The following is a 25,478-nucleotide window of genomic DNA, read 5'->3' as shown; positions in this document are numbered from 1 at the left end:
GATTTGTATCTTCTTTAGACTTGCAGCCTGAATTCAGTCTGGCAGGGTGTTAATATGAAGAGTTGTTTTATCAAGTGGAGTGTTTTAACTTGACTGTGGGTAGAGATCACAGCCTGCCATAGTAATAGGAATTAATATTAGGAATAGACTATTTTTTCCATACGCTGGTGATTTTGTGGAATGTGTTATGAAGGTATTTTCCTTTTGAAGAAATATGTTGATTTAATCATTTATATCAGAAGGTGGAGTCAGATACCTGTAGGGCCTGGACAGGTAGTGAAGCAGATAAGTATATGGAAAACATCATGGTAAGCTCTTTGCTAAATGATAGATGACACTTAGCCCCAGCTCATCATTGATGTGCTAGAAAGAAGTCCTAATGAATCTAGAATATTTTGATTTTATAGCATTTCAGTAATTAAGTATGTAAGCTAAACACATGCTCAGTTGATTCTCTTTGCGGCGTGGTGGTTCAGACATCCACAAAGCTGATGTGGTGAAGTCTCTGCTTCTTCATTGTGGGAATCAGAGACAGCTTTAGTCTGCCCAGCCTCAGACTGGACTCTTTTCTTCCTTTCATGTGTGAGAAGTGGCCAGAACTTTAGAGAGGGGTCTGAGAGGGTCTGCAGACAGAAATCCACAGATGTCATGTAAATAGGTGAACTCAGTCAGGGTTTCAAGCTGATTAATCTCTCTTGGTTAGCTGTGATTAAATTCGTGCTGGCCCTGTTTATATGTGAGCTTAAATCGTAGCATATTAGTTCATATTGGGACTGAAAAGCTGTCTTTTTTCCCACCACCAAACACTGGCAAGCCAGTGTTTTTGTTTGCTTTTTTGGTGCACTGTATCAGTTCATCTATCATGCATGCAGTAAGAGAAGTGCTATAGCTGGAAAAAGCAGGCTCCTGGGAGAAGGTGGGGCAAAAGAACTTTTGTCCAGGCTTCGGTTTTCAGTAATTTTCTGATGGACTGTGGATAGTGGGAGGAGGATGGTCAAGTTCATGGAAATGGTGTGTTCAGGGTCCTGAAGCCTCATATGTGCTGTGGGAAGGGACTTGGCAGAGGGGCTAGCTGAAGAAAGGTGGTGGCCTCTTGGAGAGCAGGCAGGGCCAGGTCAGGCTTGATCTCAGGGCTTTGGTGAGTGCGGGATTTTACTAACAGCAACCTTCAAAGGTGTGGCAGTATCAGATTCCCTTTTAAAAAGATCCAGTTTGGTGGGGGGCAGGGTGCTCCTGGGTGGCTTGATTTCATCTCAGGTTGTGATCTCAGGGTCATGAGATCGAGCCTCGTGTTGGGCTCTACGCTGGGTGTAGAGCTTGCTTTAAATTCTCTCTGTCCCTCTTCTTCCCCTTTCTACCTGCTCGTATTTTATCTCTCTTAAAAAGAATCAGTTTGGTCATTGTGTGGTAACTGAATTGAAAAGACAGGTGTTGGAGTAGACTAGTTAACATTCCCTAGCTGTGTGTAGCATGCCAGGACTGCAGCAGGAAGGTGAGAGAGCTAGGAAGAATTGTCATTTCTTTGACATGTGGGGCCTGTAAATCTGGTGTTTGATTAGTGGAGAGGGGAAAAGGGAATGATGTAGGTTCTAGTGTGGCAGCTGGGGCATGGTGGGCTGTTTGGAGCTAGTGAAGAATGGAAGAGAGGGGCATCCTACTCTTTGATGAAGAGTGTCATTTTCTCCTGGACTTGGAAAGTTAAGTCTGGGTCATGAGCTTTTGTGGGGAGGCCTGGGCTCTGGGATCCTTGGTAACAGATGAGCTTACCTAAAAGTGTGCAGAGTGAGAAGAGCACCTGAGATCTCAGGGATGTTCTCTCCTAGGGAGAGGAGACGGCCACAGAAGAGATAGGAGTGGCCAGATGGGTTAACAGGAAAACCAGGGGAGTGGTGACATTGAAACTAAAGAAGTGTCCTGATGGCCAGGATGGGTGCCAGTGGAAGTGTATGCTGTGTAAAGTAATGCTGTTGTCACCTGGGGCTGCTGTGAAGAATGGGAGTTGCAGAATAAGGTACACATTCACAGAACACAAATGGAACTCAGTTCCCCGGGTAAAAAAGCTAGGTTGAAATTTTTTCCTTACTTGGTGCTTGAAGGTCACTATTTTGGATTGTACTCTAGTGCAAACTCAGCCAAGATTTCAAAATAAGATCATTTTGACTGGGTAGGAATGTGTCCAAACCAGCTCCAGGGATGAATACCATTAGGCAGAAAGCTTCTTAGGAAAAACTAAAATGTTTCAGAACCCTTAACAGTTTATCACTCTGGCACTTGTTAAAATAGAGTCTTTTTTTTCCTCAGGGTGGGTAATTTGATTTGAACCTTCGGGGTGCCTGGACTGGTTAGCTTTACAGAGGGAATCAAGCAGTCAGCTATCCACAGGGCTTGTGGGCAGCTGTCTGGGAGAGGAGCACATCTAAGCCTCTGGGTGTGGCACTTGAGGGTAGGGTTTTAGAAGACAGAGTAGGATTTTTTTCCCCCAGTTTTATTGAGGTGCAATTTTATCACTCTATCAATCAGGTAGGATATTTAAAAACATAAACATAGATTGTTCCGTAATATGGAATAGTGTGTATTAAAACACAGGTACAGTTGAGAGAATAATTATAAAGTGAACACCCAGGTAGCTGCCATAGTGGAGTGATACTAGAAGCCCCCAGTGTGCCCCTCACTAGTAATATTCCTTACTGCACCTCTGAAGGAACTGCCTTTAGGTAATTTTTGTAATGATCATTTCCGTGTTTCTCTTTATAGTTTTGGTATCTGTGTTATATATGCATTCTTGAATAATAGTTTTATCTTGTCTGTTTTATGACATTTATATAGTGGGCACATAACATACAGTGGGGTTTTTTTTTCCTGTTTTTTTGCCATTTTCATGTACACTGGTTTTTTGTTTGTTTTTTAGTACAGGGTGTACAGAGGGAGAGGGAGGATCTCAAGCAGGCTCCATGCCCAGTGCAGAGTCCAACACGGAGCTTGATCTCACCACCTTGAGGTCATGACCTGAGCCAAAATCAAGAGTTGGACACTTGGACACTTAACTGACTGAGCCACTCAGGCACTCTGTATATAACATTGTTTTTTGAGATTCATCCATGTTGATGCTAGTAGCTGTTGGTTTGTCCATTGTCATTACTACACACTATTTCATTCGTATAAATATACAGTAATACAACTTTTCCAGTCTTTATTTGAAATTTTTGTTAACTCTTATATGTTTGCTGGTACATATGTACAGAAGCTTCTAGGTTATAACCTGGGAGTGGAATTGATGAGTTGTCAGTATATATGTGTCTTCAGATTCACTAGATAAGTACAAGTATCTCTTCAATAGTAGAAAGAGTAGAATAATTACCAAGTAAGGAGAATGGCCAGGGCTATCCCAAGGAGGGAACTGCCCATGCAGGGACCCCCACGGCATAAATCAGCATATCCCAGAGGACCTGGTGCTATGAGGCTGAGTCTTGGGAAGGGGTAGAAGCCACAGAGTCTCTGGTGGTAGGCTGCAAAGCTTGGACCTCCTCTCTGGGGCAATGTGGAGCCATTATGGAGAGAAAGGAACAAGATCGGTGCACATTTTGGGAGAAACTTGTTCTGGGTCCTCCCTTAAAGCATCTGCTTGTGCTTTCTCCATAGGTGATAGTTCCATTGCCCACCTGGAATGCTCGGACCCGAGAACCTGTCACAGACAACGTGGAGAAGTTTGCCATCGAGACAGAACTCATCTACAAGTATTCTCCCTTCCGCAATGAGGAGGAAGTTATGACTCAGTTCATGAAGATTCCTGGGGACAGTGGTAAGTAGGCTTTGAACTTACAGCTCCGAGAATCCAAGAGCTCCAGAGCCATGAATAGTATGGGGATGTGCAGGGGGTGCCTTGCAGGATGAAAGGAGGATTTGTTTCCCAGGAACACTGGTGATCATCTTCAATCTCAAACTCATGGATAACGGAGAGCCAGAGCTAGACATAATCTCAAATCCAAGAGATATCCAGATGGCAGAGACTTCCCCAGAGGGCACGTGAGTGTGGCTGGAATGGGAGGGAAGGTTTGGAACTGATGTTCGTTTTCTCTCTGAGGGAGAGCTTAGAAGGTGACTTCAGGGAAAGAGGAGGGAGCTCATTTCCTGAATTTCTCAGTTCTTGGAGTTGATGAAGCTGAGCACTCAGTGTTTTCTTACAAGTAGGAGGATGAATAGGATAGCAGCTCCTCAGCTAAGTCAAAAGAAAAGATTGATGATCTCTTGCTCCAGCTCCTTGATTTGGAAACTGAGCCTAGAGATGGGAAAGGATTTCCTGGGTTTAGGGTGGTTGGGCTGGGTCTGGTGTCTGTGGAGTGCTTATGCTGGTGATGTGAGGGGTATGCTGCTCACACTGAGGGAGCAGCGCTTCAGGCTGGTGAGAAAAGCCAAGATGTGAGGTGGACAGCCTGCAGAGAGGCTGTCCTGCCATACTTTTGGTCAAGCTGGCTGTAGAGTAGGTGATAGCACTCCTCTTCCTGCCACCTCTAGGAAGCCAGAGCGGCGCTCCTTCCGCGCTTATGCAGCTGTGCTCTATATTGATCCCCGGATGCGGATCTTCATCCACGGGCACAAGGTGCAGACCAAGAGGCTCTCCTGCTGCCTATATAAGCCCAGGTAGGGGCCTGCCCACCCTGGTCTGCTGTTTCCCTTGAGCTAAGGATGGGGCCTTGGCTCTATGTCTGGGGCATTGTTGGAGTGATGCTAGGAGTGATGATAAGAGGCTCTGACAGTGTTGTCTGCATTTGGGCCTTTAAGCTCCTTGATTTACTGCGTAGAAACTTCTAAGTCCTGAGGGAGGGACACAGATGGCTGATGAGCTATGGAGGTTGGCTCGTGAAGTTCATTGAGTATGAGTGCCTTCTGTGACATGGAGGGTGCTCTGCCTGGCACAGTGATCTGTCTGAGCCTCTCAGCTTCAGGGCCAAGGGGCCTATAGACACTACACAGGAGAACAAAGGCCCTGGCTGATTGCTGAGATTTGTTTCTGCTGTGGGATTAATGATACACCTGGTGAGTAGTGGGGTTGCTTATCAAAGATGGGAGCAAGGGGCAGGTGGAATAAGGAATTGAGTTGTTTGCTAAAATAACTTTGTTTTTAACTCATCATGAGTACAGTGTAACTTGGGAGGAGGCAGGAAGGCAGGGTGCTTCCCGCATTGCTCATGTTGCTGCCCTACCCCACTGCTGCTTGAGTCTTCAGGTTGCTTTTTCCCCTGTTCAGGATGTACAAGTACACATCAAGCCGTTTCAAGACTCGTGCAGAGCAGGAGGTGAAGAAAGCTGAGCATGTAGCACGGATTGGTAATGCACAAACCCCCACCCCAACTGGGCAGGAGGGGGATCAGGTTGGGGTTGTCCGGGGAATACTTGTTGTGGCCAAAGCAGGATCCACAAAAAGCTCTGTCTAGCATCCAGAGGCAAACTGTTCTCCTGAACCACTGGTCTAGTTCCTCTTGCACCCCTCCCCCTGCATGCCAATCCTTTCAGCAGTTTTTCTCCCCAGATTCTACTTTCTCTTCATCAGCCATTTATAGGGACTTATCTAAAACAGTGTCAGTTCCTTGGCTTGCCCAGAGTGAAGAATCTCACACTATCCTCTGGCCCAAATACTTGTGAAATTGGTTTTTCTGACTGCAGGGCAAAAATCTCAAGGTCTCTCATGCTGACAGGGCTTCTTGGCTGCTTGATGGAGAGTGATTGGCTGAGGACTTTGATAACTTCCAGCTCCTGCTGAGGATGTAACTCTGTTGCCTTGGGTAGTTTTTGACCTGTTCTGGTTCATTTGTAAAGTTTAAAAAACATGTCTCAAGTATAAATAGTGCCTGTTTTCTTTGGGGCCTCCAAACAAAAGGATTTTCCTTTTTGTACTGACTGCATTCCAGCCAGGGAGGCTGCTCTCCTAGCACTCCTGTTCCTTGGCGGTGTACATACATCTTGTTTAGCAAGTGCTATACTGTGGCATTCAGGATGGAAGACTAAGTGTTTTTGAACCTTTGTGATCTACACTGTGATTTCTTCTGGATTTCAGCTGAGGAGAAGGCACGGGAGGCGGAGAGCAAAGCTCGGACCTTAGAAGTTCGCCTAGGTGGAGACCTTACTCGAGACTCAAGGGTAAGGCCCCTGATCTGTACAGCTCTTCTCTTGCATTTCTGGCATTAGTATCTCAGAGCTGGCCTGGGATCAGGCTAGTCATGAACTCCTTCTAAAGCTGAAAAATGGGATGTTAAGATGTTTCCGTAATCACTGTTGAACACACTGTGTGGCAGAATCTTGGCCAATCATTTATTTCAACATCCTGACAACCATATAAAGTGACCACTGGTAGTATTCTCAGTTTATGGAAAGGGAAATTGAAGTGAAGATGGTCACTTGCCCCAGGTCACACACAGTAGGTAAGGGGTCTGAGCAGTTCTCTTTACCACTCTCTGACATACATTTCTGTAGACTTACTATTTCAGTTGGAGTGTTTGTTCCTTCAAGTCAGCCTAGTCAAGTGAAGCACAGCTTCTGAGTTTGTCAGTTTGAGTTTTTAAAGAAGTAAATCTCTTAAGTGTGGTTTTGAATCCATGTGATTTAAAATGAGAAATTTCAGATGTTTGTTATAACATTGCTGCGGGCCCAGAGCCCCTCCTCCACTCACCTGGTGCCATTGTACATTTTCAGGTGATGTTGAGGCAGGTCCAGAACACAGCCATTACTCTGCGCAGAGAAGCCGATGTCAAAAAGCGGATCAAGGAGGCCAAACAGCGGTGAGTGCCAGGGCTGGCTTTTGTTTTTTTTTTTAGTTATATAGCACTCATTATTGACAATTAAAGAGCTTGGGGAATCTCTCCCCACCCTGTGAGGTTGCCATTTTATTACAACGAATGCTTTGAGAGCACCATTGATGTTGTGATCCCAAATGCTTGTTAAATGCCCACTGCAGGTTTTTTTCCTGAGCTAGGAAAAGGCAGAGCGGGGCCAATCCCTGATAGAGAACCCAGACCTTCTTTCCTGGCAACTCCCGTTCTATCTTCCCTCCCTCTCTTTCTTCTTCCTTTCTTATTTTTTCTCTCTCTCCTCTCTTTTCTTCTTTTTTCTCCTATTCATTTAAAGGATTTATAAAATGCTCATTTGTATGAAACTTATAAAACACATACCTTTTTAAGAAATACGACTTTAAAACTCGCTTATGTTTGTACCATCTGGTAATATCTACTCTTAATATTTTACCCCTGGATACAAATGTGGAATAATGCATAGGTTGAGTTCTGGACCTTTTTCGTCTAGAATGGGTCATCCTAGCTAATTAGATTATCTCCACGTCTCATCTTATGTTTGGAGCTTCTTGGGTCTCTGGATTTTTTTTTTTTTAAACATTTTTTTTTTAATTTTTATTTATGATAGTCACAGAGAGAGAGAGAGAGAGAGAGAGAGGCAGAGACACAGGCAGAGGGAGAAGCAGGCTCCATGCACCGAGAGCCCGATGTGGGATTCGATCCCGGGTCTCCAGGATCGCGCCCTGGGCCAAAGGCAGGTGCTAAACCGCTGCGCCACCCAGGGATCCCGGGTCTCTGGATTTCAATTCCTGCATTGCTGCTGCTTGGCCTTCCTGCCACAGGCATAGGTTTCCGGATTCTTCTGAGTCAGTACACTGCTCATACATCTTCTTTTCAGCTCCATGATTTTGTTATTTATCACAGGAGAGTCTCTTCTAAATGTTCTCGTTCTGGTGAATTTTTTACTTTTTAAAAATTAACTACTGTCACATTAGTGGAGTAGGTATAACCTTGTGTTTAGTCCACCATGTAACTATCTTTCCAGAGGTTTGCAGCAGCTTCAAAGTATCCCATTCATACCTAAACCCATCCTGTTTTGTAACCAGAAGCCAAAGTCCTATGCTTTTATGTAGGGATGCGTAGAGTCACTGTGCAGCACTGTATCCCTATCAAATCTAACAAGTTACACATTGACTGGAAATGCAAAACTTGCATGTTTTTTTTTCTTAACGTGTCTCAAGTTTAAGCTTAAGCTAGCATATCTTAAAGACCATGGTGTTTTTGTATTAATGGGTTGATCTGCTTAAATTCATCTTGTGTCTTCTCAGAGCACTTAAAGAACCTAAGGAACTGAATTTTGTTTTTGGGGTCAACATTGAACACCGGGACCTGGATGGCATGTTCATCTATAACTGTAGCCGCCTGATCAAGATGTATGAGAAAGTGGGCCCACAGCTGGAAGGGGGCATGTGAGTATTGCCCAAAGAGAGTTTTTCAGCCCTAGGCAGATGACAGGATGTGTTTGGTCAGTGGGGTGACAGAGCTCTGTCATCTTCTCCCTGTAGGGCATGTGGTGGGGTTGTTGGGGTTGTTGATGTGCCCTACCTGGTCCTCGAACCTACACACAACAAGCAGGACTTTGCTGATGCCAAGGAGTACCGGCACCTGTTGCGGGCAATGGGGGAGCATCTGGCACAGTATTGGAAGGACATTGCCATTGGTAATTCCCTTTCTGTTCACTTCCAACCTTAGGATACTCTTAGTGCCCAATGGTGTAAATTTAGGAAGAGTGAGAAGCTGCCTCCTGATATGTTGTGTGGGTGTTTGCTTTCCAGCCCAGAGGGGAATCATCAAGTTCTGGGATGAGTTTGGCTACCTCTCTGCCAACTGGAACCAGCCTCCATCCAGTGAGCTACGTTACAAGCGCCGGAGAGCTATGGAAATCCCAACCACCATCCAGTGTGGTGAGCTGGTGGTCGGAACCTCCTCCTGACTCTCCACCACAGTCCATGAGCCTTTTTTCTCTTTCCCCTTGCGGGCCTCCTGACTTGACTGACATTCATGGACTTTTGGTCCCACTGGGGATGAGTCTGTTTGGTGATGGCCCTGGGAGCTCAGTCTTGGTGCTATGTCAAGTCCCACCTGTCCCTCCTGAATGAGGTAGAAGGTGTCTTGGCCAAGCCTCACTTGGTTTGATACCACATTGTTAATGGTGCGAGTGATGATTGAGCCAGTATCCTTTTTGAGGAGGTGGAGAGGCTGGGAACATTGAGAATCCACAATATAAAGTGGCTATTCTTGCTGGAATCACTGAGAATTACTGTTCTGCAAGGAAGGCAGGGTTGTAGCCTGAGTAAAGATCTTTGCATGGAAAGTTGGGAGCATCTTTGCCTTGGGAACCTGCTTATAGATACTGTTAGCGGGCATGACTGATGTTTGTGGGGATGTTTTCTGTGTCATAGATTTGTGTCTGAAGTGGCGAACCCTCCCCTTCCAGCTGAGTTCTGTGGAAAAAGATTACCCTGACACCTGGGTTTGCTCCATGAACCCTGATCCTGAGCAGGACCGGTGAGCACTTGCTCTAACAAGGAGATTGTGGGTATCTTCTCTCTCCCCCACTGTATTCCTTCTACCCTTTGGGCAAATAATTTGCTGTGCATCTTGAGGTCAGTGCTAATATCCTCATGTCTCTGTCTTGCTGCAAATAATAAGTGCTCTGGAAGTAAGAATAGATGTCTGTCCTGCAGTGAGTATTAATTCTGTACATTTGGGAACCTTGAGGTCATTGCTGTGGTGAAAGCATGGGTTGGCTAAAGAGGACCGTGTCCTGCCTAGGGTTCTGTTTTGGCACAACCTCCCTAACACTCTCTTTCTACAGATGTGAGGCTTCTGAACAGAAGCAGAAGGTTCCCCTGGGGACATTCAGAAAAGACCTGAAGACACAAGAAGAGAAGCAGAAGCAGCTGACAGAGAAAATTCGCCAACAGCAGGAGAAGCTAGAGGCCCTCCAGGTGCGTGTGTTGTGGGCAGTGGGCAAAGCCAGCATTGTGTCAGGTCTCTCTGGGATGGAACAGGAACCTTCAGTGGCTCCCTGGTTTTTGAGTACACCATGATCATCATTTTTAAAAATCAAACTGCTGTTTTATGTATTCCAACGTGGTCAGAAAATAAGTATTCTAGTATAGAGGTAACCACCACTAACTGACAATACCCTTCTAACTTTTTATGATTGCTTGTGTACACATGAATATATATAATAAAGTGGAAATCCTATGCCATGACATGTCACATTTTTTTTTAGTGCATACTTTACTTGGGATATTTTTCTAGAAGTGAATTTGAAAGGGTCAAAAGGGTTTGTAAAATTTTGTGGCTTTTTATAACTACTTCCAAGTTATTCTCCAGGAGATGTACTAGTTTGGTTTTTTTGTAAGCAGTACATTTATTTTAAAGTATTTTTTGCAAATTTGACAGGCAAAAATATACATCTTATGATTTGAATTTCTTATTTTTGATTTGGAGAGTGTTTTACTCTGCCATTTGTTTCAGAATAGCTTATTCTCATTTTCTTAATTGATTTGTCAAGTTTTTGAGACATATTTATGGTATTACTCCTCGATCGTTTTTATTTTTATTTTTTTAAAATATTTTATTTATTCATGAAAAACAGAGAGAGAGAGAGGCAGAGACACAGGCAGAGGGAGAAGCAGGCTCCATGCCAGGAGCCTGATGTGGGACTCAATCCCGGGTCTCCAGGATCATGCCCTGGGCCAAAGGCAGGTGCCAAACCGCTGAGCCACCCAGGGATCCCCCTCCTCTATCATTTTTATTAGAAAAAAGGCTTTTTCTTTTCTGGCTTCTTTGTCTGTGCAGATGTTTGCACTAACCTGGATGTCTTACACCTGCCTCCCTGCCTACTGAATCCCACTTGTCCTTTCTGGCCTTTTCTATCATACGTTTCCTAACTTTTCTGGCTGCTTTTATAGGAATTTAGTCCATTGACACTTTCTCCTGGTCTCTCAGTTGCTAGATTAGTCACATAGAATCCTGATGATTTAGTGTTTGTATTTTTTGTCTCTCCAATGAGAGTGAGTCTCTTATAATAGTAGGACTGTGGTCTAGGTTTTCTTTTTTATTTGCCCACTGTCCCAGACACAGTAGGGATCCAGAGAGTTTGCTTGAATGTACCAAGATATACAAACAACTTCATCATTTTTGCCATGCAGAAAACCACACCTATCCGCTCCCAAGCTGACCTGAAGAAATTGCCTTTGGAAGTGACCACCAGACCTTCTACAGAGGTAAAGCCAGGAGGTGTGTGTGGGGGGGTGGTTGGTGACTTTTCCTTAGGTGTCTTGTGCTAGGATAAGTGTTCTCACTCTGTTCCATTCTCTTTTAGGAACCTGCACGTAGACCTCAGCGACCTCGGTCGCCTCCTTTACCTGCTGTGATTAAGAATGCCCCAAGCAGACCTCCTTCCCTGCAGGCTCCCAGGCCAGCTAGCCAGCCCCGAAAGGCTCCTGTTATCAGCAGTACCCCTAAGCCTTCTACCCTGGCAGCTCGGGAGGAGGCCAGTACATCCAGGCTGCTGCAACCACCTGAGGCACCCCGAAAGCCTGCTAACACACCGGCTAAGACTGCGCCCCGGCCCACTCCTATGGTGCAGCCACTGTCACCATCTCTGCTACCCAACGCCAAGAGCCCTCGGGAGGTCCCTGCTCCCAGAGCCATCAAGACTCCAGTGGTCAAGAAGCCAGAGCCACCCAGTAAACTCTCCCCAGTGAGATGCTTTTCCTCTTCCAGCTCCAAGCCTACCCTCAGTGGTCTAGGAACGGTATCAGGCTGTGTCAAAGCTGTACTGGGGGAGCCTTTTTGGAGATCAAACCTCAAGCTTCCTGTTGCCCCTAAGGAGGAGTCTCAATAGCCAAAGGGACTTTCTCTGGTCAGGGCACAGAGCATGTTGGTTTCCTGTCCAGGGAGCTCTTCAGTATTCCCTTTGTGTTTGATCTGCCATAAATTTGAGTCCCCTCCACCAGCTTCTGTGGTATGGGCATAGGTTGGCAGCCTGGTGAAAGCCGTGGTGGGTTGCAGCAGTGGGCAGCATGTTTCAGGGAGGGCACAGCTGGTGCCAGGGAGGCTAAAGGAGAAGTAAACTGAGAAGCTCCCCCTATGACAGCTTTGAGCAAAGGTCCTTGTGGGCACAGGGACCAGGAGGTTGCTGTATACTGAGTAATGTCAGGGGAGGCTCAGCTGTGGGGTAACTGAGAAGCACACAAGTGTTACTGCTTCTTTAGGCCAGATGGAATCTTTTCCTGACAGAATCTTCAAGGGCTGACAGGGCCCCTCACATTCCCTCTCCTCTTGCTGTAGACCACTCCTGGTCGGAAGCGGACTCTTGGGGTCTCTGATGAGGAAGAAGCTGAGGAAGAGGCTGAGAGGAGGAAAGAAAGGTCTAAGCGGGGCAAGTTTGCTGTGAAGGAGGAAAAGAAGGACTTGAATGAGGTAGGTGGTCTGAGGTTAAAACCTCCTCAGGGTTGCAGTCTGCACCAGGTCTGTTTCTGTTTTGATTTGAGCCTTCCAGAAGCCCAGTTCATCTCTGTAGGATCTTGGTCACACAGGTGATTTAGAAACATGGTGTCAGGCACGCTTCTGAGTGAGACTGGCTTTTGGCTCTCATCACAGGCTGGAGGTCACCCACAGATCAGGGAGGCTTGAAACCCTTTGCATCCCTGTGTCTGTGACTTTCGTTTGCATACTGTCTTGTTTATAAAGGTGGCAGAAGGGATCCCTGGGTGGCACTGCGGTTTAGCGCCTGCCTTTGGCCCAGGGCGCGATCCTGGAGACCCGGGATCGAGTCCCACGTCGGGCTCCTGGTGCATGGAGCCTGCTTCTCCCTCTGCCTGTGTCTCTGCCTCTCTCTCTCTCTCTCTGTGACTATCATAAATAAATAAAAATTAAAAAAAAAAAAAAAGTGGCAGAAGGGTTGACACTCAAGGTTCTGATTTAGAGAGCAGGTCTTGGTGTGAGACATGGAGATTTAAATGGTGACATAAGGGACACCTGGGTGGCTCAGCGGTTAAGTGCCTGCCTTCAACCCAGGGTGTGATCCTGGAGTCCTGGGATCGAGTCCCACAACGGGCTCCCTACATGGAGCCTGCTTTTCCCTCTACCTGTGTCTCGGCCCCTCTCTCTCTGTGTCTTCATGAATTAAAAAAAAAAAAAAAAAAAAAAGTCACATAAGACAACATGAAGTGACAGCTGATGACCCTGGATTGCCAAACATGCAAAAATATGCTTATCAGGGTCACTGGGGATGCTTTTAACACTAACATTGTTCTCCTTGCAGCTCTCAGACAGTGCTGGGGAAGAGGACCCAGCTGACCTTAAGAGGGCTCAGAAAGGTAAATTCGGGGAGGTACTTGGCAGCCTGTGGGGGAAGGGGATAGCGGGACCCCTCAGCCAGCAACAACTTATCCTGAAGGTTCTTGGAGGCTTTCCTGGCTCTGGGCTCTTGTGTAGCAGTGGTTCCAAGTCTAGTCCCGAGAAGAATTCTGAAGATAGCACACCCTTCTGTGTATTTTTAGCACAAATTTCTTGGCTTGCACTTCTAGCAGTCACTCATCCTGCTGCTCTTTGGCACCCTCATGGCAGATGGGGAAGGAGACCAGGGTGGCTGGGCTCCATGTTCCTGGCAAAGTACTGGCAAGCATTTAGGGGTTCTTGTCCCAGCAAGTCCTTGGACTGCCTCTCTAGGTGGCCCTAGCTGAGTAGGGAACTCCGTTAATTTTCTGACTCCCACTCCATCATCATTCTCTTAGATAAAGGGTTGCACGTGGAGGTGCGTGTGAACAGGGAGTGGTACACAGGCCGTGTCACAGCTGTGGAAGTGGGCAAACATGTGGTGCGGTGGAAGGTGAAGTTTGACTACGTGCCCACAGACACCACTCCGAGAGACCGCTGGTAACGCCCCTTTCCAGAAGCCCACAGAGTTGTCCAGGCCAGGGGGGTTCTGTCCCAGCCTCCCAGCAAGCGGCCCATCCTGGGTGCCTGGGGCATACATGACAAGTGCTTTGTGCCTCCTAGGGTGGAGAAAGGCAGTGAGGATGTGCGGCTGATGAAGCCCCCTTCTCCGGAGTACCAGAGCCCTGATACGCAGCAGGAGGGTGGGGAAGAGGAGGAGGAGGAGGCAGCAGTGGCAGCACCACCGGCGCCGCCAGCGGCAGCGGCCCAACAGGCTGTAGCCACGGCAGAGCCCTCTACTTCTGACTGCATCCGCATAGAGCCTGACACCACTGCCCCGAGCACCAACCATGAGACCATTGACCTGCTCGTCCAGATCCTCCGGTACATGTGTCTTCCCAGTCAGGCTAACTCTGGCTCTCTACCTTCTTCTTGCTATTCTGAATTCCTCTTCCCACCTTCTTTCTTTAGGAATTGTTTACGGTACTTCCTGCCTCCTAGTTTCCCCATCTCCAAGAAGGAGCTGAGTGCTATGAATTCAGATGAGCTAATATCGTTTCCTTTGGTGAGTTTAGCCTTTTATTTTTATTCTGCATGGTCCCTCAGCTTCATGTTTATTGTGATTGCCAGCTCTTGTGTCATTTCCCCCCCCCCTGCCATTTTGCTGCCCACCTCCCCTATGCCCCCTCACAGCCTCTCTTTTGCTGAGAGAAATAGAAAACGTGTAGAAAAAAGTGCCAAAGCTGGCTATGATTGTGGTATGCAGAAGCCAACCACACCATTCATAAGATGCTGGGGCTGAGTCCTCACTTAGGGACATCAGGCCTGGTTTGACATTTCCTAGAGTGTATCTGTTTTCCTCCGCCTCAGCAGAGGGAGTAAACTTGTCCCAGGCAACAGTGAAGAACTTAGACTTAAAGTGCCTAAAACTTGACTCTTACAGTGAGGTAGAGATGTGGGTAGTGTTTTTTTGTAAGCACTGGGTGTTATGCTAAAGTGGCACAGGCCCTGTGCTGGATCTCTTCATGAGCAGCAGTAGAGAATCCTGCCTCCCAAGTGCCTTATGATTCAGTAGAGACTGAATTTTTACTAGGTAGCTGGACATGAGACTGAGAGCAGTAAGTGCCATGGAAGCAGTTGGGCTGTGGCAGCCTTGGGGAGGGAGCAGCAGTCTGAAGATGTGGGTCTCTGCAAGTGCCTGTGTAAGTGACAGGGAAGATTTGAGGCAGGGCGACTTTGTGAGCAGGGGTTCAGAGGGATGGAAGTTCCCAGGTCAAGGCAGCAGACTATGTGGTGAGCATTTAGGGAAGAAGAGGGCCCTGAGAGTCAAGATATGGTACTTTTTGAATGTCTGATCTTAGGGGCTTGGTGGTTTAAACCTTGTATAAAATGGAGGGCCAGCAAAAGTTTTGAGCCAGGGGAATTGTCATTCTGAACCTGGTCTAGGGCAGAAAAACAAACTTTTTCTCTAGAGGGCCAGTTAGCAAATATTTTCAGCTCTGTGGCAGCTAAACACTATGACACTGCAGTAGACCATTTGTAAAGGAATGGATGTGGCTGTTCTGTAGTAAAGCTCTATTTACAAAAAGAGGTGGCAGGCTGATTTGGCCTGGGGCTCTAGTCTGCTGACCCTGCCCTAAGAGGATAGCTCTCATGGCAGTAGGTTTGGGTGAGATGGGTGGATGGAAGATGCCGAGGCAAGAGGGCCAGTTGAGTTGTGAAAGGTCAGAGATGAGGGAATGGGAACTTGAGTTAGAGTGGTGGGAGTGGACTGGTGGGTGAAAGGGCCATGTCAGAGGTGGTTGACTGGAGGCAAATGATGGGGGAGGAGGCAGAGGCCATGTACTTCTTTGTGTCTCAGGCCTGTGGGAAGTGATGACAAAGCTATTAACTGGGAGAAAACAGTGGGGGTAAGAGCGGTGATAAGTTGTGATTTGTGTTGGGCTGGGAACACTGGCCATCTGCATTTCTGGTGATGTTTAGTGCGCAGGTCGAGATCAGGGATGGGGCACTTGGAGGGGTGGGACGGTTAGGGCTGCAGATGGAATCTGGGAGTTGTCTTCCTCAAGTGGGACAGATATGTTTATGTTTGGAATAGCTTAAGTTTTCTAGGGAAGAGTTTCTAGAGAACAGAACTAGAATTGAAACTGTAGATATTGGGCCCTTGTGTGGCAGCTGTGTGTTTGATGGTTTCCAAAGAGGAAGAGATAGGGCTTTTAATCTTCATTTTACTAAAAAGAAAAAAAGGGAGTATTAGGAGTTGAAGAAACTGAGGCTCAGGTGAAGAATCTGTTGTGATAGAACCCAGATTTGAATCCAGGTACTACTACTTTAGGACACGGGGCTTGCCCTTCTTCCAGTACTGCCTTGCTTCCCATGAGAGGAGAGGGCAGGTGCAGGCCGAGGAAGCTAGAGGATGGCAGAGCTCATCAGAAAGCTTCCTCAGAAAGCTCTGTGTCTCAGCTCTGGCCCTTGTTGAGGCTGCAGCTGCCCTCTGCAAATCCCATGAACAATCCACTAATTAGGATGCTTAGGTAGGTGGCCTGGCATCCTCTTGTCAAATTTGTTGCTTGTGGTTTAAAGTTGTTGCCAGACTCAGAGCAAAGCCTGGGTCCACTGGGATCTTCTCTGTTCAGACCAAAAACACGGTCAGCCAGGAGCATCTGAGCTTTTATTAGCATCTGAGCTAATAAAAGAGTCTATTAGCTACCTTATGCTTGTAAAAGGAAGTATACCACCAATGCATCAACTTTATAGTCCGCGGACTGTAAGGTCTAAACTAATTTTTTTAACGTCAGGGACACAACAGAGATTTCTTTTTTTTTTTTTTTTTTTTTTTTTTTTTTTTTTTACAACAGAGATTTCTAATGTTCATTATGTTCTTGTCAGTCTGTGAAAGGTCATCCTTTTTGCCATCATCCTGGATGGGAGTTTCATAAAGTCCTCAGGAGTCCTACAAATACTAGATTTAAACATATATGTTTTTAAAAGGTATTATAACTGTACAAATTTATAATAAATGAAGAGTTAAAACTAACTCAAATCATAGGCTCAAGACATACTGAGTTTTAATATTTTGGAGTCTGCCTAAACACTTTGTGCTACCGGGGTAATTGCTACCGGGGTAATTATTTTTAATGGAGAACTTCAAATTTCTCTTGCCATTCTGGTTTAATAGGATAATACTCTAAATTGTAAGGTAAACGACACAGTTAAGTACTTGCCAGTAACACTTTTTAAAAACAGCAGTCAGGGGATCCCTGGGTGGCGCAGCGGTTTGGCGCCTGCCTTTGGCCCAGGGCGCAATCCTGGAGACCCGGGATCGAATCCCACATCGGGCTCCCTGCATGGAGCCTGCTTCTCCCTCTGCCTGTGTCTATGCCTCTCTCTCTCTCTGTGTGTGTGACTATCATGAATAAATAAATAAAATCTTTAAAAAAAAAAAAAAATAAATAAAAATAAAAATAAAAATAAAAACAGCAGTCAGGAGCTGTCAATGCCAGGTAGCTCATACATCTTTATAGAAGCATATAAACCCAGGAGTTGATAAGACTACAGTGGTCAGCTAGGACCATTCATTTTCATCAGAATGGTGTTATTCTCAAGGGTAACTTATGAGTAAATGATATTGTAAGTTTGAGTTTTGAAAATAAACAGATACTGCACAGATTTTTTTTCCAATTAGATTCCATGTAACATTTCTTTTGAAGCAACTGTTCTAGCTTTTAAAAGTTTGAAAAGCTTCATGCCTTGAGAAACTGCTAGTTAACATCAGTACTCCACACCTTGGAAATTTCAGGTACTTAGGAAAGACAGTAAAAATTCTAATGTTGCTTATTAGTATACTACACAAATCTGGAGGTATCCACTGTTGGTGGGTGCTTGATAAATATTTCTGGAAGAGAACTTCTGGTTCTGACATTGTGAGGTGTGACTTAGGATGGGCTGCCAAAAGGACTGTGGTGAAGTTAGAAACATGTGATTCAGCTGGGAGAGGGACTTGTCCTTTTCGTGCCAACTGCAATGGAAGAATCCTCCCTCACATTTACTAATGGCTTGCTGTCAAGGGCTGAAGGGTTCACATAGGTGATCCCATCTCTTTCTTCATGGCAACCTCATGAGATGGGCATCAGGTTTTTCCACTTTGGAGCTAGAGAGCCTACTTATCCCTTGTCTGTGACGTCCCTTCACACTGAGCCAGTTGCGTAGGGATACTGGAGCCCATCTAGAGAGGCCCTGGGGACCCCTATAAGCTCATGCACTTACCCTCTGGGTTCCCTCTCTACAGAAAGAGTACTTCAAGCAGTATGAAGTGGGACTCCAGAATCTGTGCCATTCCTACCAGAGCCGTGCTGACTCACGGGCCAAGGCCTCCGAGGAGAGCCTGCGCACTTCTGAGAGAAAGCTCCGAGAGACAGAGGAGAAGCTGCAGAAGCTGAGGACCAACATCGTGGCGCTCCTGCAAAAGGTGCAGGAGGTGAGCCAGGCAGCCCTCTCATTGCAGCTGGACCACCTGGTGTCTCAGGGAGGGGGGCCTGGGCACCTCCTGCTCCCTTCTCCCCACTCACAGGAATCTGTGGTTCCAACCCTGGCTGCACAGCATCCTGACCAGGAGGGCTGGAGGTGGTGCGGCTGCCTGGGCCTCATCCCAGCCAGACCCACGGTATCAGATTTTTGCCCTTGTTTAGATCTTCTGATTTACAACCTGGTTTGAGAATCCTCCGAGCCATAAAACAGAAATTCTCACTTTTCCAGATGACGCCCAGATTGGGATTGTAAGGAGTACCCCTTTAGGGTCTCAGTCCTTCATCCAGGCAGTCAAAACTTGGGACTTGCTTTGTTTCCTGTGGGATATTGGGTGAACCAGATAGGCAAGATATGGTCCCTACTACACTCATGGCCCAACAGACTGGTGAAGGACACAAAATTATTGATGGCAGGAAGTTCTATGAAGAAAACACTTCATGTAAGAGAAGGAAGACACAGAGGGTGTTCAGCGGTGGCCTCTCTGAGAAGGGGATATTTGAGCTGAGAGTAGAATCAGTCACATACAAGATGTGAGTGCTTTGGGCAGAGGAAAGGGTAGGACCTAAGGCTCAAGGCAGGGAGTTGCAGGCAATAGAAGAGGCAGGGCCTGTATGAGGTGAGCTGTCCCTGGAGGGGTATGGCCCAATCCTGTTTGCAGATTAAGACATTTAGTTGGTTATAGGAAGTCCTGGAGTGGGGTGGAAGTTAGAATCCAGGACTTGGGTGAGGAGGTTCCCATACTTATCTGAATGAGCGATTTTGATGGCTTGAATCTTGGTGACCATGTGAAAGGCAGATTTGTAATATTTGGGGGGGAAGGAAGGAAACAGGGGTGATTCTTCTGATTTGTCTTGAGTCCCTGGGTGAGGGAAGGTGGTGACCTATATTGAGATGGGCACAGCCTGGGGTGGGGTGGTGCAGTTGAGCTGTTTTGAGTGTACTGAGTCTGAGAAGCCTGCAACACATCTAAGGCACCCAGGATCCTGGGGCACACAGGGCAGGAGCAGGGCAGGAGCAAGAAATCTGGGCGTCATCTGTGTATTGAGGATGGGAAGGGGGAGAAGGATCAAGGTGGGACAGGCCTTGACAGCCAGGGTGGAGGGGGGAGAGGAGGGGACTCTGGGCTCAGGCTCCATTGCCTGCAAGAAGGATGGGGAGGTGGGCCCCCCCTTCGGCCTTCTGGCCCCCACCTGACTGCTTCCTTCTATTCCAGGACATAGACATCAACACAGATGATGAGCTGGATGCCTACATCGAGGACCTGATCACCAAGGGGGACTAAGGGGCTCAAGACAAAAATCAGCTCCTCTGCCCTTCAAGGCAGAGTTCTTGGGGGGTGGTGTTTTGTTCATGGGTGGTGGACTTACCTTGGTTTGACTCACATGAGACATTTGTGCTTTTGGAGGGAAAAATACTCTTGATTCTTTGAATCTTCCTCCCTAAGTTTATAAATATTTATTTTTTAAAAGAAATAAGATGCTGCGCCTGCTGTGAGACCATACATTTTTCTTTTGGTGACTCCTGGGCAAAGGACAGAGAACCGGGATGCCAAGCTCCTTCTCTTGGCTCCTGGGTCCTAAAGATGTGGTAAACCCAGTGTCATCTATAATTCGGAGAGGCTCCAGGGGCAGGGCTGGTCTCTTCTAGAGGATGAACAATGTTGAAATCTGAGGTGGTAGGGGAGGGAACAAGCCCTCCAGAGTGGTACTTTTCCTAGAGGCTCTGATCTAGGGGACCCCTGGAGGCGGTGGGTCAGGATAGAGGCTCAGTGCTGAGCAGCTCCCATCTCAGGTCCGGGACATGACCTCCAATTCAACCTCGCCATCCATCACTCAAGTTCTCCCTGTGGCAGTGATTTCCTCAGTTAACCATGCATGGATAGTGAGGTTTTCCACCCCAAAAATCTAAGTCCAGGTGGAGTAGTAGATCTGACTCTAGTAGGCTGTACCCTGAATGAATGTTTGAATTCCAAAGGATTCTTTTTGAAAAAGCCCTCTGTGACAGTGCCCCTGGTACTGATCTGGTGGTGACCTCTGCCGGTGGGTTTGGCAGGGTCTGGAGGGAGCACGCTGCCCAGATGGTGCTGGCTGACCTGGAGAGCCTGCTGCTGCTGCTGCTGCTTTTACGGTTTCCCCCCCGCCTGGCCCCACCAATCCCTGCTCTGGGCTAGACAGGAAAAGGGGTCACTGAGCCACAGGGACTCCAGAGGCAGCTTTTTAGAAAGCACACCATGCCTTCCCTCCCATCTAGTCACAGCGTCATTCAGCTGTGTCCCTCAAGTGACTTCTCAGGGTCAAAGACAAAGGCAAGAGTTGCTGAGTTTCTCTTTAGTCACTGGAAAAATTCTGGTTTGATTTTCCCCAACTGTCTTCTCTCCTCTTTATTTGGGGACTTTGGGTTTTCTAGAGGCACAAGAACTGTGGCCTGGTACTGCTAGTCTGGGATTCAAACCTTTCTGGGTGTGTTTCTGCCATCTATCCACCTCAGGTCATCATGGCCCACATGCCACTCCGTGGCCTCTGCAGGAGACTAGGAGGTGCTGTTGAGGGAAGTCTTTACCCACTTGTGTGCCCAGAAGCACCTGCAACTTGTGGGTTTGGGGCTTCCCCAAACCACATCCCTGGAGGAGGGTTATTTGGGGACATACCACTCAGAACTTGGCCTCTTCCTCTGGAAGATTCTCTGAACCTCGGGGTTTCTTGAGCTGGTGATTACTCTCCTTCCAGCTCACTCTCTTCATCCCAGGCAGCATGTGGTTCATGTTTGTCCCCAAACCTATTGTTTGAATCTAAAAGGAAGTTGGTTCTGCATTTTTATCAGCGGGTGTAATACCCACCTTTTTTATTTACACACCTGTAATCAAAATGCAATACTATAAAATTTTTGCTGGTGAGACTCCTGAACTCAGTCTGTTTTCTTCTGTTAGTAAAATCTAGCACCTTCTACTTCATTCTTTCTACCACTGTGGCTTTAAACGGATTTCAGATATTTCTTCATCACGATCTTCCTTTTTCTGTATCCACCCTCCTTACCACAGAAACAAATGCTCAATTTCTTAAAATGTTTTAGCTTGAACTTCAGTGTAACCACTTTGCTGTTTAAATCCAGTCACAGCTGTACTGAATGCAGCCTGTGTCCCAGGCAGAGCTCCTGCCATTCTGGTTGGGAAGATAAACTGCGATGGGATGGGACCCGCCTGAAATTGTCTGAGGACTTGGGAAGAGGGAGTGTGCTGGCTGGTCTGTGGCCCAAGGGTCCCTAGCACAGTGGCAGCAAAACAGGTGAATACAGAGGAGCAATGGGGACTTTCTTTGGTTTTAAGTGACACAGCATACCGTAAGAATTCAAACAGTACAGAAAGGCTGGAAAGCCTGAAAAGCAAGACGCCCTTTCACCCTTGACCCCTATTTTCTCCCTGAGAATAATATCCATACTTGTCCACACATCCACTCTGTTCAGTTTCTGCCTGTTTCCCACAATGTATCTTGGAACCTGTTTCAGAATAGCCAATATGGGTCTACTTTTTTCTTCTGCAAAACCCATAGCATTTCATTGTCTTGGATGTACCATTAAGAGTCTCCTACTTAAAAACATTTGGGTTAACATTTACGAAAAATGCCCTGATGAATGTGGTGTGTGTGTGTGTGTGTGTGTGTGTGTGTGTGTGTATTATTGACTCAGATCTGTATGTATGTATGTATGGTAAACTCCAAAGAGAAATGGCTGTGTCAAATGGTAGGTATTAATATTAAAAATATTAAGATGGTCCAGAAAAGACCTCCAACTTTAACTCTTGCCAGCAGTGTATTTCACCCCACTGCACTTGTCAGTATGCAGTCTCTTCCATCCTGTGTACTAATCTAAAAGGTGGAAAGTGATGTACTTTTGAGTTGGTTTGAACTAACTTAAATAAGCTTGAGACCTTCATTGGCCATTTGTGTCTCTGATGCAGGGCGGCAGTTCTGATTTTGGATTAGGGACTTTATAAAAGTGTTTACAAAAGTATAATCTGAAAACCAAGAGGGTGAAGTCCTCCGGAAAATCTTCACCTTATACTACCCCTTCAGGCCCTAAGTGTCCCATGGATTTAGGATTGTAAACCTTACTTTAGGATCAATACTGTATTAGTAGGTAGGGACAGAGGTTTGATATGTTTTACTCAAGGTATGAGTTAATAGGCTGAGAAAAACTTGGGGTTCCTTCATTACATCTATCTGACACTACTTCTTGACTCTTGTTGGGTCCCCATGTTTACATGACTGCCTTTCAGACCTGTGGTTCAAGCAGAGGTAGCCAGGAGTTCATAGCTCTAAGACTGATAGAGCTCAGATTTCTTAGCCATTTATGTAGAATACAGGCTTGACGAGTAGGCAGTGGCTCCATGGCTACTTGTCCCTGTTGGAATGTTGTTCTCTAGCTGGTCAAGGCTATAAGGGGGCCTGTTGGGTGGTTGCCAAGGTGCCTGAAACATCCTCAGAATTCCACTGCCTCCCTTTGGCCAAGGGAGGCAAAGCTCTAAGGGATCGTGCTTTCTCTGCCACCCTGTTTGAGGCCTCAGATTGTTTCTTCTGTTCTCAGCACTAATGGGGTCACCCTCTCCATAATGAGCAAGACAGACTGGACAGAGGAAGGGCCTGGCAAGGAACATCTCACTCTGCATTGGACCAAAATATTGAGCAGCCTCTGCCCCTTGCCTTTTTCATCCAGGGACTTGGAATGTGCCTGGCCTAACTAGTGCTCTTGGTGGGTCTTGTAGAAATTTCCTTCCAGCTCACAAAGCGTCAGACAAATCACTGCCCATCTTGGCTCATTTATGCCATGAGGTTGGTTCTTCACCTGAAATTTGCCCAGGGATGCATATAGATAGCCACTATTCTGGGGCTGGTCTGATTGAAGTTGGAATGAAGGTCCTAACCTCTTGTTGCCTCAACCCTGAATTTTTGTGTCCAAGATACACTGGTCCCTATGTGCTACCTGTAAGCGTTTCCCTGCTTCCTCAATGGGCCGCCTGGGGAGTTGCCCCAGAGCCATCCTCACGGCTCCTAACCCTGTGGATGAGAAGGGGCAGGGCTTCCACCGGCCTCCTTCAGGCCTGGCCTGGAGGTTGCTCACGGTACCTCCTGGTACCTCCTGGCATTCGCAGCACGGGCTGCCATGCGGAGCGGAGGAGCGCGCACCACTGGGGCGCGGAGAGAAGGCGCTGACCAGGGACGTCTTCCCCCTCCCGCTGTGGACTCCGCTGAGAAGCTTCCGTGGGACTGGCGGTTGGTTGGGAAGCCGTGGCCAGCGGTGATGCCCCGCTCCGGATTTGCCGTCCCGCCGCCCCCCGTTAGGCTCCTCTAGCGAGGCCCTGGGCGCTCGCTCCTCCCCAGCGGGCTGCCACGGTGTGGGCGCTGCCGGGGGAGGACCAACAGGGAGGGAGTTGGGGGTTTCTTACTCTACCTCGTTTATCACCACCGTACGGCACGGCTGGAGGACCGGCTCCAAGTCCTCACCTGGCCCGGGAGCGGCCGAGATCCCGCCGCAGCGCCCCCGGGCGCCGGCCCTCTCCCGACCCGCCAACGGTCGCGGCGGCCGAGCGCGCCCCCAGGCCGCTTCTCCAGCCCGCGAGGCGGGCGCACAACGGCGCCTGCGCGGTGCCGCGGCCCGGCACGTGGGCCGCGCCCCTGCCCTGTGCGTGCCCCGAGCGCGACGAGCCGGTGAGCTCCGGCTGGGGCCGGGAGGCGGAGGAAGCGCCGGGACCGACCCGAGCTGCGCGGCGACCGGCCGCGGAGGCCGGAGGTGGGGGCGGCCGCCCCCGCCCCCGCGGGAAAGTGGGTGTGGCTTTTTTTCTTCTTCTTTTGGCGTCTGCATATTAAATCCAAGCGTGTAGATTAAAAAAAAAATTTTTCCCCCGGTTTTTCAGCTGTTTTGGGGTTTTTTATTTTTTGGTGTGTTTTTTGGTTTTTGGTTTTGCCACTACAGAAAGTATTTTGAATAGAGGACTTTGTGGTGTAGCACGTTCATATCTGCACGATACAGGACCTGGAAAGGAAGCGGCATGTTTTACGTCTTCAAATAGCCGCGTTCAGTGATGCTCCGCCAAGGTCTGGCCTGTTTGCCGGCCCCTGGGCCTCTCCCGGGCCGAGACGCCCTGCGTCTCACAACCTTGGCCCGTTTAGATGCCCCTGGGGCGTGTCACTGGAAACATCCTGATAGCAGCTGGACCGGTAATTCTGATGTGAGGGGTGCGGGCCCAGCTGAAACTAGAATTTTGGACATCAGTATAGATGGATCAGCCTCCCTCACTTTTTTTTTTTTAATACTTTGTCAGGCTATTCTTAGAATTTATTCTAAGTGAAACTTAAAATCATGTTACCTAATTTTCCCCATCCTCGCCAAAGAAAAAAGTTCCATTGTGACTTAAATTATAACTGCATTAAATTTAGATGAAGTTATAGGAAAGTTGACATTTTTATTACCTTAAATCTCCCCAGAGATACAAAATGATTTTTCATTTGTTTGACTTTAGGCCTACAATAAGATTTTATAATTTCTTCATACAATTTTAATACTTTCTCATTTATTTCTAAGTGTGTAATGGTTTTTGTCAGTACTGTGAATGGGATATTTTTTCCATCTCTGTTCCTGATTATTAATAATAGAGAAAAAGGCATACTAAAATAATGTATTTTCTGTTGTGAACTCTGGTAGTTTTTTTTTTAATTTTTATTTATTTATGATAGTCACAGAGAGAGAGGCAGAGACATAGGCAGAGGGAGAAGCAGGCTCCACGCACTAGGAGCCCGACGTGGGATTCGGTCCCGGATCTCCAGGATCGCACCCTGGGCCAAAGGCAGGTGCCAAACCACTGCGCCAGGGATCCCAACTCTGGTAGTTTCAAAAAAAATAAACTCTTTTATAGATGCAAATTTGCCAGTGCACCAATTTGCCATTTTACTTTATTAAAAAATTTTTTTAATACTTTTTTTTAAGAGTGTGTGCAAGTGGGGTGGGGCAAAGGGAGATTAAGATAATCATAAGCAGGCCCCACCTGGAGACCATTGGTAGGGCTTGATATCACGGCCTGAGATCATGACCTGAGCCAAAACCAAGAGTCTGAAGCTTGGGGCACCTGGGTGGCTTAGTCATTTAAGCTGCTGCCTTCCGCTCTGGTCACGATCCTGGGGTTCTGGGATTGGGCTCCATCCTCAGCCAAGAGTCTGCTTC

At 47.3% G+C, this 25,478-nt stretch overlaps 1 protein-coding gene and 1 long non-coding RNA gene across 6 annotated transcripts in view; one reads left to right on the top strand and one right to left on the bottom strand.

Annotated features, from left to right (window-relative positions):
* Positions 1-21,164, top strand: part of MORC2 (MORC family CW-type zinc finger 2) — a 41,974-nt gene extending 20,810 nt beyond the window's left edge. The window contains exons 7-27 of one of the 5 annotated variants that reach the window (XM_025474571.3): positions 3,640-3,799; positions 3,912-4,023; positions 4,513-4,638; positions 5,246-5,325; positions 6,053-6,135; positions 6,688-6,773; positions 8,111-8,251; positions 8,348-8,502; positions 8,618-8,746; positions 9,245-9,350; positions 9,661-9,793; positions 11,009-11,083; positions 11,182-11,562; positions 12,153-12,284; positions 13,129-13,183; positions 13,601-13,742; positions 13,866-14,126; positions 14,214-14,307; positions 18,031-18,210; positions 18,343-18,405; positions 19,483-21,164. In XM_025474571.3, the coding sequence (XP_025330356.1) occupies positions 3,640-3,799; positions 3,912-4,023; positions 4,513-4,638; positions 5,246-5,325; positions 6,053-6,135; positions 6,688-6,773; positions 8,111-8,251; positions 8,348-8,502; positions 8,618-8,746; positions 9,245-9,350; positions 9,661-9,793; positions 11,009-11,083; positions 11,182-11,562; positions 12,153-12,284; positions 13,129-13,183; positions 13,601-13,742; positions 13,866-14,126; positions 14,214-14,307; positions 18,031-18,210; positions 18,343-18,405; positions 19,483-19,551 (2,763 nt within the window). In that variant the 3' untranslated portion in view covers positions 19,552-21,164. Of the gene's footprint in view, positions 1-3,639; positions 3,800-3,911; positions 4,024-4,512; positions 4,639-5,245; positions 5,326-6,052; positions 6,136-6,687; positions 6,774-8,110; positions 8,252-8,347; positions 8,503-8,617; positions 8,747-9,244; positions 9,351-9,660; positions 9,794-11,008; positions 11,084-11,181; positions 11,563-12,152; positions 12,285-13,128; positions 13,184-13,600; positions 13,743-13,865; positions 14,127-14,213; positions 14,308-18,030; positions 18,220-18,312; positions 18,406-19,482 lie in introns of all 5 variants that reach the window. The other 4 variants (XM_025474570.3, XM_025474569.3, XM_025474573.3 and 1 more) reach the window with 4 other exon arrangements.
* LOC118352312 (uncharacterized) lies at positions 19,991-23,859 on the bottom strand. Its single transcript, XR_004809235.2, has 3 exons — positions 23,712-23,859; positions 20,917-21,057; positions 19,991-20,112 (listed from the first exon to the last, which is right to left on the bottom strand). It is a non-coding gene; the product is annotated as an uncharacterized LOC118352312 (long non-coding RNA).
* Between the last annotated feature and the right edge of the window lie 1,619 nt (positions 23,860-25,478).

This window comes from Canis lupus, chromosome 26, assembly GCF_003254725.2.
Source record: "Canis lupus dingo isolate Sandy chromosome 26, ASM325472v2, whole genome shotgun sequence".
NCBI lineage: Eukaryota > Metazoa > Chordata > Mammalia > Carnivora > Canidae > Canis > Canis lupus.
This window is presented reverse-complemented; position numbering and strand designations above follow the sequence as displayed.